Source organism: Erythrolamprus reginae, chromosome 9 (assembly GCF_031021105.1).
Source record: "Erythrolamprus reginae isolate rEryReg1 chromosome 9, rEryReg1.hap1, whole genome shotgun sequence".
In the NCBI taxonomy this organism is placed as follows: Eukaryota; Metazoa; Chordata; class Lepidosauria; order Squamata; family Dipsadidae; genus Erythrolamprus; species Erythrolamprus reginae.
The window spans coordinates 46,499,795-46,514,940 of NC_091958.1; the positions used below are offsets into that span (position 1 = coordinate 46,499,795).

Consider the following 15,146-nt stretch of genomic DNA (forward strand, 5'->3'; position numbering starts at 1 on the left):
ACAAATTTATCTATCTATCATCTATCTATCTATCTATCTATCTATCTATCTATCTATCTATCTATCTATCTATCTATCTATCTATCTATCTATCTACTCTGTCTATCTATCTATCTACCTACCTACCTATCTATCTTATCTATGATCTATCTATCTATCTATCTATCTATCTATCTATCTATCTATCTATCTATCTATCTATCTATCTATCTATCTACTCTATCTATCTATCTATCTATCTATCTATCTATCTATCTATCTATCTATCTATCTATCTATCTATCTATCTATCTATCTATCTATCTATCTACCTACCTACCTACCTACCTACCTACCTATCTATCTTATCTATCATCTATCTATCTATCTATCTATCTATCTATCTATCTATCTATCTATCTATCTATCTATCTATCTATCTATCTATCTATCTATCTATCTATCTAATCTATCTATTGGATTTATGTGCCGCCCCTCTCCGTAGACTCGGGGCGGCTAACAACAATGATAAAAACAGCATGTAACAATCCAATCCAATACTAAAATAACTAAAAAAAACCTTATTATAAAAACCAAACATACATACAGACATACCATGCGTAAATTGTAAAGGCCTAGGGGGGAAGAATATCTCAGTTCCCCCATGCCTGACGGCAGAGGTGGGTTTTAAGAAGTTTACGAAAGGCGAGGAGGGTGGGGGCAATTCTAATATCTGGGGGGAGTTGGTTCCAAAGGGCCGGGGCCGCCACAGAGAAGGCCAAACAACATTGTTTAGTCGACGGGACCCGGAGAAGGCCCACTTTGTGGGACCTAACTGGTCGCTGGGATTTGTGCAGCAGAAGGCGGTCCCTGAGATAATCTGGTCCGGTGCCATGAAGGGCTTTATAGGTCATAACCATCACTTTGAATTGTGACCGTAAACTGATCAGCAACCAATGCAGACTGCGGAGTGTTGGTGTAACAAAATCATTTTATGTTACATAGATATCATTCAAATGTTGGAATTGCCTATTCATTCCTGGTCAGAAAGATAGATTTTCAGCTAAAATAATTAATGCTTTCCTCGTCTTTAAGTATATAAATACTTAATTTATATCTCAACTTTCAATAAGATGCGTGTGCTTGTGTGTAAGTAAATACATAGATATAGATATACCTATAGAAATGGATGGGGTGGGGAGAGAGAATGAATACACCCCCTCATTCTATTATTCCCCACAATAAATCTGTAACATAGATTTGTTATTGAGAGAGATGTCTATGGAGATTCTTCATCGTCCAAGTCATGGTTGCCCCAAAGGTGCTTTTCCAAATGATAATTGAACTTCCTTGTTTATTTCCTTGAAACCTGAAGAAGCTTCTTGGATGGGAAGCAAAACCACTTCAAGGAAGGAAAAAGCCCCAAAGAAAGTCCAATTGTTTTTTAGAAAAACACCTTTGGATCATTGGTTATGACCTATAAAGCCCTTCATGGCATTGGACCAGAATATCTCCAGGACCGCCTTCTGCCGCACAAATCCCAGCGACCGATTAGATCCCACAGAGTCGGCCTTCTCCGGGTCCCGTCAACTAAACAATGTCGGTTGGCGGGCCCCAGGGGAAGAGCCTTCTCTGTGGCGGCCCCGACTCTCTGGAACCAGCTCCCCCTAGAGATTAGAACTGCCCCTACCCTCCTTGCCTTTCGTAAACTCCTCAAAACCCACCTTTGTCGTCAGGCATGGGGGAACTGAGATATCTCCCCCGGGCCTATATAATTTATGTATGGTATGTTTGTAGGTATGTCTGCTTAAAAATGGGTTTTTGTAACTATTTTAAATTATTAGATTTGTCATGAACTGTTTTATTGTGTTGTGAGCCGCCCCGAGTCTACGGAAAGGGGCGGCATACAAATCTAATAAATAAAATAAATTGAGAGAGAGTAACCTGCCCAAATTTACCCAGGGAACTTATGTAGCTAAGCTCAGGATCTTTTCCCATCCCTTCCCCAGTACAGCACAACAGCTTTTATTTTTCTAAATCGCCTTTTCCCACCTGATCTAATGTTCCCATGACTTGCAGCTTGTTTCCCTGCCTCTTCTTCAGTTGTTGATCCCGTCTTATCATAGCTCCAGTGCCTCTTTTATTTCCCTTAGTTTTTTGCTTCTAAATATTTTCTTTCCTAGATGGACTGTATCCTTTCTCCCCAACTTCATGTTTTGCTTGGCTAAAGCCTTAGTGCTCTCTGAGCTTGCTTGTTTTCTTGCCGACATTTCATTACCTCACTAGGTAATGTCCCACTCAGAGAGGGTTCGCAACTTGGGCGTCCTCCTCGATCCACAGCTCACATTAGAGAAACATCTTTCAGCTGTGGCGAGGGGGGCGTTCGCCCAGGTTCGCCTGGTGCACCAGTTGCGGCCCTATTTGGACCGAGACTCACTGCTCACAGTCACTCATGCCCTCATCACCTCGAGGCTCGACTACTGTAATGCTCTCTACATGGGGCTACCTTTGAAAAGTGTTCGGAAACTTCAGATCGTGCAGAATGCAGCTGCGAGAGCTATCATGGGCTTTCCTAAATACGCCCATGTCACACCAACACTCCGCAGTCTGCATTGGTTGCCGATCAGTTTCCGGTCACAATTCAAAGTGTTGGTTATGACCTATAAAGCCCTTCATGGCACCGGATCAGATTATCTCAGGGACCGCCTCCTGTTTGGTCCCACAGAGTGGGTCTTCTCTGGGTCCCGTCAACTAAACAATGCCGCTTGGCGGGGCCCAGGGGAAGAGCCTTCTCTGTGGTGGCCCCGTCCCTCTGGAACTAACTCCCCCCAGAAATTAGAATTGCCCCCACCCTCCTTGCCTTTCGTAAGCTACTTAAAACCCACCTCTGCCGCCAGGCATGGGGGAATTGAGATACTCTTTCCCCCTAGGCCTTTACAATTTTATGCATGGTATGTTTGTATGTATGTTTAGTTTTTATATTAATGGGTTTTTAATCGTTTTTAGTATTGGATTATTATTGTACGCTGTCTTATTATTGCTGTTAGCCGCCCCAAGTCTCCGGAAAGGGGCGGCATACAAATCCAATAAAATAAAATAAACAAACAAACAAACAAATAAATAATGTCATCAGTGCTAGAAGGGAGTGGTGTTTGTTCTCTATTGATATATAAGTGGCTTTCCCTCTCCGTGTTGGTAGGAGTGTTCTTGATGGTTGCGTGTTTAGGCTGTGGTTCACTATTTGTTTGAATTGGTGGGTCCTTGATTGGGTGGCTAGTAGTTCCTTGGAATTATAGGTGTGTAGAATGACTGTTGAAACAAAAAAAAATGTCAGTGATTGCACTGTGAGGAAACCTCTGGGGTGACGGCAGGTTTGTTTGTTTGTCTGATATAACTTGCTAGAACTCAAGTTATATCACTTGTGTCTCTTTCCATACCGGAGCAGCTGTTTGCTTTGCTTTGCCTCTGAATAACAACGTAAACTTTTGTTTTTGTACAAGGGACATTGAAATGAAGGGGGATTGTGCAGGAGCAAAACTGTTTGTTATTCTTCGGGGTCTTTACATGTGCCTATATTTAGTCTTACTGATTGTTGAGGTGTGTTGATTGAATGGAATAGTTGTCTATTCTCCTGGGAGGTTTGTAAAAAAAGGAGTGGTTTTGTACAAAGGTGGTGAAGATTTTCTTCCCATGTTGCTTTAAATGTTTGTGTGTGTGTGTGTGTGTGTGTGAGAGAGAGAGAGAGAGAGCATGCATGCATGTATGTATGGCTTCTTTTTGAAATCATTCCAGATTGCTCAGGCATTTTTCCCCCTTGGTTAAGGCCAGCAAAATAGACCAGGATAAAGTGACCAGTAGATAGGTAAACATACAGCATGTTAATACTCTATAATTGGCAAATCAGAGCTCATAGATCTGTATTTAAATATAGTTTTCAACTTATAACTATTTTAACTTATGTACAATCCTCCTTTTGTATTAGAGCATTAATATTAGAGCTATCCCATACCACATCTCAGACATCAACACCCTTGAAAATGTCCAAAGATATTTCACCAGAAGAGTCCTTCACTCCTCCACTCGAAACAGAATATCCTACGAAAATAGACTTACAATCCTAGGCCTAGAAAGCCTAGAACTACGGCGTCTAAAACATGATTTGAGTCTTGCCCACAAGATCATATGCTGCAACGTCCTACCAGTCAATGACTACTTCAGCTTCAACCGCAACAACACAAGAGCACGCAAGAAATTCAAACTCAATATGAACCGCGCCAAACTTGACTGTAAAAAATATGATTTCAACAATCGAGTTATCGAAGCGTGGAACTCATTACCGGACTCAATTGCGTCAACCCCTAACCCCCAACATTTCTCCCTTAGACTCTCCACAATTGACCTCTCCAGGTTCCTAAGAGGCCAGTAAGGGGTGTACATAAGTGCACTGGTGTGCCTTTCGTCCCCTGTCCAATTGTCTTTCCTTTCTTTCACTTATCATATATATATTCTCTTTCTTTCATATATCCTCTCCTCTAAGCCCACTTTCACCCTTTTTATATTATCATATGTCTATTTTCTTCCTATGTACTTGTGTATTGGACAAATGAATTAAAAAAAAATAGAAATCGAAGAAAGAACGGTACGCACTAGGCAGCTGAAAGCGTTTTAAAAAAACAACAACCCCAAACCCTTTCCCAAAGAAGAGACCCCCAAAGGACATCTCTCCTAAGATGAGGAGTTTGTCTGAGTATTGTATTGGCAGTTCTGTGTTAGCAAATACTTCAGAAGAAAAGGATTTAGGGGTAGTGATTTCTGACAGTCTCAAAATGGGTGAACAGTGCAGTCAGGCGGTAGGGAAAGCAAGTAGGATGCTTGGCTGCATAGCTAGAGGTATAACAAGCAGGAAGAGGGAGATTATGATCCCGCTATATAGAATGCTGGTGAGACCACATTTGGAAGACTGTGTTCAGTTCTGGAGACCTCACCTACAAAAAGATATTGACCAAATTGAACGGGTCCAAAGACGGGCTACAAGAATGGTGGAAGGTCTTAAGCATAAAACTTATCAGGAAAGACTTCATGAACTCAATCTGTATAGTCTGGAGGACAGAAGGAAAAGGGGGGACATGATCGAAACATTTAAATATATTAAAGGGTTAAATAAGGTCCAGGAGGGAAGTGTTTTTAATAGGAAAGTGAACACAAGAACAAGGGGACACAATCTGAAGTTAGTTGGGGGAAAGATCAAAAGCAACGTGAGAAAATATTATTTCACTGAAAGAGTAGTAGATCCTTGGAACAAACTTCCAGCAGACGTGGTTGGTAAATCCACAGTAACTGAATTTAAACATGCCTGGGATAAACATATATCCATCCTAAGATAAAATACAGAAAATAGTATAAAGGCAGACTAGATGGACCATGAGGTCTCTTTCTGCCGTCAGACTTCTATGTTTCTATGTAGGTGCAGCTTTGCCAAATGTTACTCCTTCTGCAACGGCTGGGGTTTATTTTTAACTGCTTGACTCAGTGTTTGTCAGATGATTCTGACCATCAAACTGCATATTGAATGCAAAGCAACGGGGAGAAGAACCAGGGTGGCTGAGAAAGGGGAGGGATCCGGAACAGTTGCCTGGGAAAGGAAGGTGGGGTTTGGGAGCTGGAGCCTCCCTCCCTTCTCCGAGTGCTTTTAGTCATTTGAATATACTTTTTCCGGTCAAGCTGGGAAGCAAAGGCTAATGGCTTCTTTCAGATGCTGTAAAGACATAATTGCTCAATTATTGCCAAAGTGACTGAAAAGAGCAGCACAACACCGCCGGCTGGCTTGTAGGTTGGTTTCTCTCCCTCCGCTACCATAGATGCTGCCTTTCTGAAGGAATCCCATCATGATCGATAGCTCCAAGAAGCAGCAGCAGCAGCAGCAGCAACAGCAGAGTTTCCCCAGGATTTTACCTTTTGAAGATATCGAATCCTTAAAGGGAAAGGAATGCCTTGACCCAGACTTCCCAAAGTGTCTTAAGGAAGGTCAGTCCTGGGGGAGGACGAGGAAGAAAAATACTCAGCATTAAATGCTGCTTTGTTTTGAGGAACGGCGCATATCGATAAGCAGTTATGGAATTTATAACCAGTAGTTATAAAAGTGAACGGGGTGGAGGTTGGCCGTATGGCTCTTCTCCAATTCCAATTCTTGAAGCGCAATTAATCTTTTTAATGATGTGCACGCAGTAGTTTTTGTTCGGTTTTACAACCGAGACCTTCCAGAGCAAAGTATTTTTGTGGTATTGTGACTGTTGCTTTCCATTATAGCATTTCCTATTTTGATATAGCTTGCTCTTTTTCTCCTTGTATTATGCAGTTACGTTTTGTGAAGCTTGGAGCCTTCTTATGTTAAAACAATTACAATAAAAAATTACCAAGCAGGAAGATTTATAAATATTCAGCGAGGCAACTGAGCTAATGAGAGTGATGTGCAGTAGTTTTAGGAGTAGGAAAAATATATTTTCATTCCCCGATACGACATGTGCGTTAAATTTTACAAGCTAAAGCATTTTTGGACGGTGGCAGAATTCGTTTGTCCCACAAGTATTGGTATTCAGTATTGAATGCAAGCTACCTTGGTCTTCCAATTGTAGTGCAAAGTTCTATTATACCTTTTCCCCCTCCTCATATTTCATCCAACAACGATATACAGCTTCATTTACAAATCTCGGTCTAGTTTTCTCTTTTGGAAAAGGCTGTGAAGTATTTGGTAGCGAGCCAGAGAACAGTGTTTGTTTCCTTTGATATACAATTGGCACTTCCTTCAAACCAGATTACTATTTTTTTTCCTTTCCTTCTAAACCATTCAAATATAGAGAATAACTCTGGTAAACATTGAGGAAATGGCAGCTGTATTGTGGTTCATTCTAGGCAGAAATATATATATCTTAATGTTAAAATTGTGGAATTGCATCCATTCCAAAACTAAAAATTGCCATATATTTTTCATTGTCGTCTTCCTTAAAGACCAACATTTTCCCCCAATGAGCGGAAAGCAATACAAAAACAGGATATCTGGAATATCCATAATTCAGTTCAAGACAATAGCTTTGCCTTACCATAGAAAGACATAATTCTGTAGTTAATAAAAATATCATGAGGAAACCTGCGCTGGGAAAGTTGGAAGTAGATTGTACTGGTTTTAAGATTTACCTTACTGTTACCTTATTAAATTAGATTTATTGGATTTATATGCCGCCCCTCTCCGCAAACTCGGGGCGGCATATAAATATATCTCTTCCTTATTATTACAATGGGATATTTACTGCTATTCCTAAAATTTTCCTTCCCAAAGGACAGAGAAATTATTTGATTTGTCTCAAAAAATTTCTCCTTTTCTGTGACTATTGATTATAGATAGATAGTTGAGATGATCAGAGATGCCTAATATCATGTCAGTTTAATTAAATTGCAGCTGTCATTTCTTCCTACCTGTCTGTTCTTGATCATCACCATAACATCCCATTCTTTGTCCAAAGAGTTCAGAATAGTATATTTTTCATCTAGTAGATTAGACTGAGATGGGCTGATTTACCAAAAGTCACTCATTTATTTATTCAATTTATTTATTCGTTCAATTTTTATGCCGCCCTTCTCCTTAGACTCAGGGCGGCTTACAACATGTTAGCAATAGCACTTTTTAACAGAGCCAGCCCCCACAATCCAGGTCCTCATTGAGCTTCTAAATTGACCAAAACTTAATGCTGTGATGCGGCATGTTAACACCCAACTTAACAAGAGCAAATAACAGAGCAGCACAAATGAGTGCGTTTCTCCCTTCAAACCATGAATGATAGTGGACTGTGACAGTTCGTGTTTCAGGCTAAGTGGCAGGCTCTTCTTGGAAGATTTGCTGAGCAACTGTAGTAGCTTTCTGTCTTTGAGGCAAAATTGAACATGTTGGCATTTGCAAATAATTTTTTTTCTTGCTTTGGGAGAAGCTTGGAACAAACCTCCAGCAAATGTGGTTGGTAAATCCACAGTAACTGTGGATTTACTCCACGATTGACCTCTCCAGGTTCCTAAGAGGCCAGTAAGGGGCGTACATAAGTGCACTGGTGTGCCTTTCGTCCCATGTCCAATTCTCTCTCCTTTCTTTCACCTATCGTATATATTCTCTTCCTTTCATATATCCTCTCCTCTAAGTTCACTTTCACCCTCTTTTATATTATCACATGTCTATTTTTCTTCCTATGTATCTGTGTATTGGACAAATGAATAAATAAATAAATAAAATAAATAAAAAATAAACTGAATTTAAACATGCCTGGGATAAACATAGATCCATCCTAAGATAAAATATCGGAAATAGTATAAGGGCAGACTAGATGGACCCTGAGGTCTTTTTCTGCCGTCAATCTTCTATGTTTCTATATGCAAAGATGAATGCATGCGTTCTTCTACTAAGAGATAATTTCCTTCTTTAGATGCCATTTCTCTACCATCTTCTTTGTAGGATTCAGACAGCCCATCTGAGGAGGTCATGACTTTACTCAGATATTACGTGAAATCAGGTTTGTTTTATTGAAAAAACCCACCTCGTAACTGGTTCAGCTCACGCAAGAGGAGATGGCAATAAAACACAGGGAATAGGTCCGTGCAACGCGCTGAACCAGTCATTGTACAGTTCAGTGTAGTGTGTAACTGTACTTACCGCTTTTCATAGTTAGATAATTTTAATCGCTCATTAACTATGTTACAACTGTTTTTAAAGGGTTCTGTTAGTCATACGGCAATGCAAGGACAGCTAATCTGCAGATTCCATCCACTTCCATGTGTTCGCTTTGATTCTTAGAATTATTATTATTATTATTATTATTATTATTATTATTATTATTATTATTATTATTATTATTTATTAGATTTGTATGCCGCCCCTCTCCGAAGACTAATCTCTGTGTGTGTGTGTGTGTGTGTGTGTGTGTGTGTGTGTGTGTGAATTCTTGTTGCAATACAGCAACAAGATGCTGGAGCCACAAAATCTAAGGGGAAAAATTATTCAAACGATTGTCGTATTTCATATTTTGTATCCATTTGGAGCTGACTATTTCTTAATATCTCATGTCAGGATTGTTTTCATTTAAATATTTTTTGCAACAATTTTCCTTTAACAAAATCAATCCAGGCAGCAAGTGCAGAATTGCTGGTGCTGTAATTTCTCCCATGCTTAAGCGGAGAACAACAAGAATTAGCAGCTGTATGGAAGTCAATTTTGCATTTCTTGTCAGGGTTATTTTGAACTTGCGTTGAAAACGTGGAGATTACCAGCCTTCTGTGGCTTTTCATTTACTTTCAGGTGTTGAAACATTTAGCAGATTTCTTTTAGTACCTTTTTAACACAGTTCCATCGTGGCCCCTTAGCTTTGGTAGTGAATTACCCACTGCATATTCCTCCCCTATTTTTACAACATTTCATCTTCCTTTTCTTTTATGCACCAGAATAGAATAATTAACATTTAATAATTTGTGCACTTTCATCATTCTTTGCAGTACATATGAGGCGTTTTTTTTAAAAAAAAAATTGCTAAAAAAATTGGGAAATAATTCTATTTGCATATTTTATAACGGGGCTAATAATGGAGTGGGCTAATAATGGAGTGCAGAATAGTAGGCGGGAGAGTTTTCTGAATTTCTTTGCTGCTGTTTCATGGTCAGCTGGATGTAAAACAGCCCAAAAGGCTTGTTCTCCACTCCCACTGTTTGTCCTGCTGCTGAAACATTTTAATCTGTTTCAAGCCTCTTTTGAACAAGTCATGACCCGCCGAATCAGGGCAAACTTCATTCATTCTATAGAATTTCAGCTAACCCCCGAATAGGTTGATGGAACCTTTAGAGTTCAGTGTTTTATTTTGAGCTTGAAAGAAAACATCTGTGCAACAACTCTAGGTATCCCCAAGGTGCTTTTTCAACAGTCTTCTCTCCATCAGGATTTCACAACTTATTCTCTATCCAATATAATTTGGGTTGTTTTTTTTTTTTTTAAAAAGGAACTATTGGTTTAAGAGAAGAAGATATTCATTCTTCATTCAACTACCATAAAGCTGGGAGCAAAGAATGGTATATTATCATGGTATAGGTTTGCCCCGAGTCTTCGGAGAGGGGCGGCATACAAATCTAAGTAATAAATAATAAAATAAAATAAATGTAGTAACTGAGTTATGTCTATAGCAGTGATGGTGAACCTTTTTTTGCTCAGGTGCCAAAAGGGCACACGGGCACGCAATAGCTTCCACACGCTTGCCCACACCCATAATGCAATGCCCTCCCGCTGGTCGTGCGCACACAAACCCTCCCCCATGCTGCCCCATGCATGCGCGCATGCCTCACCGAGGCCTTTGGACTTCTAGTACGCCCACAATGTCGTTTGGCAGGCCCCAGGGGAAGAGCCTTCTCTGTGGCGGCCCCGGCCCTCTGGAACCAACTCCCCCGGAGATTAGAACTGCGCCCACCCTCCCTGTCTTTCGTAAACTACTCAAGACTCATTTATACCGCCAGGCATGAGGGAGTTGAGATAGCTCTTCCTCCTAGGCCATTACAAGTTATGCATGGTATGTTTGTGTGTATGTTTGGTTTTATAATAGAGGTTTTTAGTTGTTTTTATTATTGGATTGTATATATTGTGTTTAATGTTGTTGTTAGCCACCCCGAGTCTGCGGAGAGGGGTGGCATACAAATCCAATAAATTATTATTATTATTATTATTATTATTATTATTATTATTATTATTATTATTTTCTACCCTCCCCAGGCTTCAGGAAAGCCTCTGGAGCCTGTGGAAAGGGTTCTGAGGCTTTTCTGACGCCTGGGGAGGGCAAAACAGCCTCCTCTGCCCTCCAGAAGGCTAAAAATCAGCTTCCTAGCACGCACATGTGCACTGGAGCTGACATAGGGCAAAGCCTTGTGTGCCCTTAGATATGGCTCCATGTGCCACCCGTGGCACACATGCCATAGGTTCGCCACCATGGGTCTATGGTGATTCTCAGCTATCCGGATCATCAAAAAGGTGCTTTTTCAAACACTTTTCTTTGTTTTTCCTTGAAGACATTCTTGGATGAGAAGTGAAATGTCCTGAAGGAAAAAAAAACCAGAGAAAAGTCCAGTTTGAAAAAGCACCTTTGGGACAGCCATGACTCAGACGGCTGAGAATCTCCATTGACATAACTCTGGTTAACCGTGTGACAAACATATCTGATAAGATAGCATTCTTTGCTCCCAGTCCCTTAGCTTTCCGGAAGTGAAATGAGGAATGAATATGTTCTTCTCTTAAACCAATAGTCTTTTTTATTAAAAAATAACCCTGTTATATTGGATAGAGAATACCGTATTTTTTCAGAGTATAAGACACCCCTTTCCCCGAACACAGCCATTTTTGGCCTCCCGAAGCCTTGCCCCCATGTCCCATGTTTATAAAAAATGGACCTGTTTTTCGCAAAAACAGGGTGCACAGAGGCTTTGGGAGGCCTGCAGAGTGCTCCTGGGGATTAGGGGAAGGCGACAACGCCCCCGTTTTTGCAAAAGCAGGCCCATTTTTGCAAAAAAAAACCAACGTGGCATGCAGATGGTTTGGGTGGCTTGCAGAGTGCTTCTGGCGACTGGGGCGGACAAAAACTTTTTATCTCACTCACTTCTTTGAAATCTTGGTGCCTCTTATATACCGGTGCGCCTTATAGTCCAAAGAATATGTAAGTTGTGAAATTCTGATGCAGTCAAAGGATTATAGACTTAACAAAAAAAAGTTATGTGCTTAGGACAGTAGAAACAGTGGGGTAGAGGGAATTCAGGACAACTCTGTCTTTATTGAGTTACAGTAGTTATTAATTTAAGCAAAAGATTTTTTTTTTTAAATTAAAGATTTTTTGAAAGATTTTCAGGATTCTGTTACAATCCATCTTTCCACGATATCTATAACTCCTATTTCCTGATTTTATCTACTTCAGAGGGCTGACAAGAACCATACAGTGCAAGTAATATATTTGAGGTACCGGTAAATAAAAACAAATAGTAAAGTGTTAGAATGCAAAAGCAGAATTTGTCACTTTAAATTTTTTATGATTTCGGATACATATCGAGAATAGAACGTTTATAGGCAAGTGGCCATTTTTGTCAGCCTTCTGGGGATGGTAGAAAAGAACAGACTGAGGAAGATTGGATGAAAACTTTAAAAATATAAAAAGTAATTTCACTGTCTGGTGCCTGCGTAAATATGAAAAGATGGTAATTTGCAAGTGTCTTTTAAAGGTTTGGGTAATTTGTAACTATACAGTGCTTATACTGAATTTGCAACAGCAGCCTTTTCTCTAGCTATATGAATGACTGTTTTAAACACAACAGTAACCCAATAATTCTTTTCAATTTACTGCTATCAATATTTGCAATATTTTTTCAATAAAAGTTGTTCTACTCTTGTTTCCCCAAAAATAAGACCCTGTCTTATATTTTTTGACCCCCGAAATAGGGCCTTGGTCGTATTATCAGGGGTGTGTGTGTATTTTTGCAGTCATGAAGCGGGATCAGCGTGGCCACAGCATTTGTTTGTTTGTTTGTTTGTTTGTTTGTTTGTTTGCTTGTTTGTTTGTTTGTTTATTCATTCATTCATTCATTCATTCATTCATTCATTTATTAGATTTGTATGCCGCCCCTTTCCGTAGACTTGGGGTGGCTCACAACACAATAAAAACAGTTTATAACAAATCTAATAATTTACAATATAAAATATAAAAAAACCCCATTATTAAACAGACATACACGCAAGCAAACCATACATAAATTGTATAGGCCCGGGGGAGATATCTCAGTCCCCCCATGCCTGACGACAAAGGTGGGTTTTAAGGAGTTTGCGAAAGGCGAGGAGGGTAGGGGCAGTTCCAGAGAGTCAGGGCCGCCACAGAGAAGGCTCTTCCCCTGGGGCCAGCCAACTGACATTGTTTAGTTGACGGGACCCGGAGAAGGCCCACTCTGTGGGACCTAATTGGTCGCTGGGATTCGTGCGGCAGAAGGCGGTCTCAGAGATATTCTGGTCCGATGCCATGAAGGGCTTTATAGGTCATAACCCACACTTTGAATTGTGACCGGAAATTGATCGGCAACCAATGCAGACTGCGGAGTGTTGGTGTAACAGGGGCATATCTTGGGAAGCCCATGATTGCTCTCGCAGGATCGGGTCAGAGATGCTGCTGTCCAAAATGAGCAGGGCGGATTCTGTGAGCTGGATGCACCACTGGCGCTTGGGAGAAGAAGAGAGAGAAGAGGCGCTGTGAGAGAGCCCATTTCTCACATTGTCCTCTTCCCGGGTGGCGGCAGCACATTCAACTCCCCAAATCCGTCTTGCTGATCTCCAGACACACGGCTGCCACTCAGGGAAAAAAAAGAGAGAGTGGAGGCACTGCGATGTTTCGGAGAAGGAGAGAGAGAGAGGTGGCGCTCTCCCCCTTGCTGGCCGAGATCGGCAGGCCATATTCGGGGAGATAACTTCCAGCTCCTGCCATGCCCGGTGAGCAGGGGAGGAAAGATGGCGGGGGGACCCCCACCTCGATCTATGCGTCGCCCCACCTCTCCCCACCTGGCATTCCCTCTCACCGGCTGAGATCGGTAGGCCAGATTCAGGGAGCTGAATGCGTCGTCACCACTTGGGATGGAAATGGGCTCTATCACAGCACCTCCTCTCTCTCTTCTTCTCCTGAGTGGCAGCAGTGCATCTGGCTCACCGAATCTGGCCTGCTGATCTCTGGGTGCATGGCTGCCACTCGCCAGGAGAAGAAAGAGCAGGGCCACTGTGAAGGAGCCCATTGCACACGTCATTATCCTGGGCGGCAGCAGCTCATTCAGAAGTTTACCTTTACATCGGAGTTTCCTTGCAAAGACTGGCCGAGAGAGAGTAGTAGTGGCGGAGAGAAGCCAGATGCTGGTAAGATGCACCTCTCGCAACCCACCCCTCTCCATCCCCTGCCTCCCCTGCCATCCCCAAATGCATCTTGCCAGCATTTGGCAGCTTCGCGGCTTCTCTTTCTCAGCCTCTTTTTGGAGGGAAACTCCTTGAAATGTAAAGAAAAACTTCTCCCAAGTGCAAGAAATTGTTAATCGCTCGCACTCGCGAGAAGTTTTTCTTTACTTTTCAAGGAGTTTCCCTCCAAAGAGAGGATGAGAAAGAGAAGCGGTGAAGCTGCCAGATGTTGGTAAGATGTTCGGTCACAACTTGGGGGTGGCAGATGGGGCAGGGAATGCAGGGGTTATTTTTTTTGGGGGGGGGGGGGTATTTCGACGCATGCCCTGAAAAGCCCTGTTGGGCTTAATATCAGGACATGTATTATTTTCAGGGAAACACGGTAATATTAAAAATGAAAACCAACAACAACTAGGAAGAAGAATATGTTCTAGAATCCAAATACTGAATCTGTTTTGCTTTGGAACTGAAGATATCCCATTGCAATATTATTTTGTACATTTTAAAGTAAAAATACAAAACGTACAATTGAACGCCTTGTTTGCTTTATTAATATCAGAAAATCTATGATAGCAATTAAAAAATCCCTGTTTGTCCAGCTTTTGAATAATATGGGCAGATGTTCCATATTCCATGTGGATTCTAAGTGAAAGCGACATTGTAATTCATTTTATAAATCAGAATAACCATGCCTAGTATCTTTTGAAAGTTGGTCAAGGGGATTGGATGTTCTCTTTTGAATGCTATTATTCCTTTCAGCAATAGTCAAAATATTGTGTTTTTTGTGCGCAATGTAGCTGGAGAAAAATGACATCTTGACAATTATAAATATACAGTAATTGTTTGGAAAGCATTTAAAAATGATATTTTATTTCAGTATAAATCTGCTGTTATATGGCAAAATAAGGTGCTTTTTCATTGCACCTAGAGGCAATAGATTGTTTGTGGGATAATGTATGTACAGTTTTTGGAATGGATTACTGAGGACCACTTAGGGCTCAGATCAGATTTTAACCTCATCCTTAGAGAGAAGTCCTCTCTCCCTGACCCCCAAAAGAATCTAGGCAAGGAAGGAAAGGCAGAGCCCCCAGGTGGCAGCATGTATAAGTAGTCCTCAATTTACAACAGTTCATTTAGTGACCATTCACTGCCGCACGAATCCCAGCGACCGATTAGATCCCACAGAGTT

General features: G+C 41.1%; 1 protein-coding gene across 4 annotated transcripts in view; it reads left to right on the forward strand.

The window, feature by feature from the left end:
- The window catches only part of MRTFB (myocardin related transcription factor B), a 114,045-nt gene that overhangs the window by 53,440 nt on the left and 45,459 nt on the right, over positions 1 to 15,146 (forward strand). The window contains exon 1 of one of the 4 annotated variants that reach the window (XM_070761113.1): positions 5,671 to 6,003. The exons of 2 other annotated variants lie outside the window; for them this stretch is intronic. In XM_070761113.1, coding sequence (XP_070617214.1) covers positions 5,865 to 6,003 — 139 coding nt within the window. In that variant the 5' untranslated portion in view covers positions 5,671 to 5,864. Of the gene's footprint in view, positions 1 to 5,670; positions 6,004 to 15,146 lie in introns of those variants that run through there. One more of the 4 variants, XM_070761114.1, reaches the window with a different exon arrangement.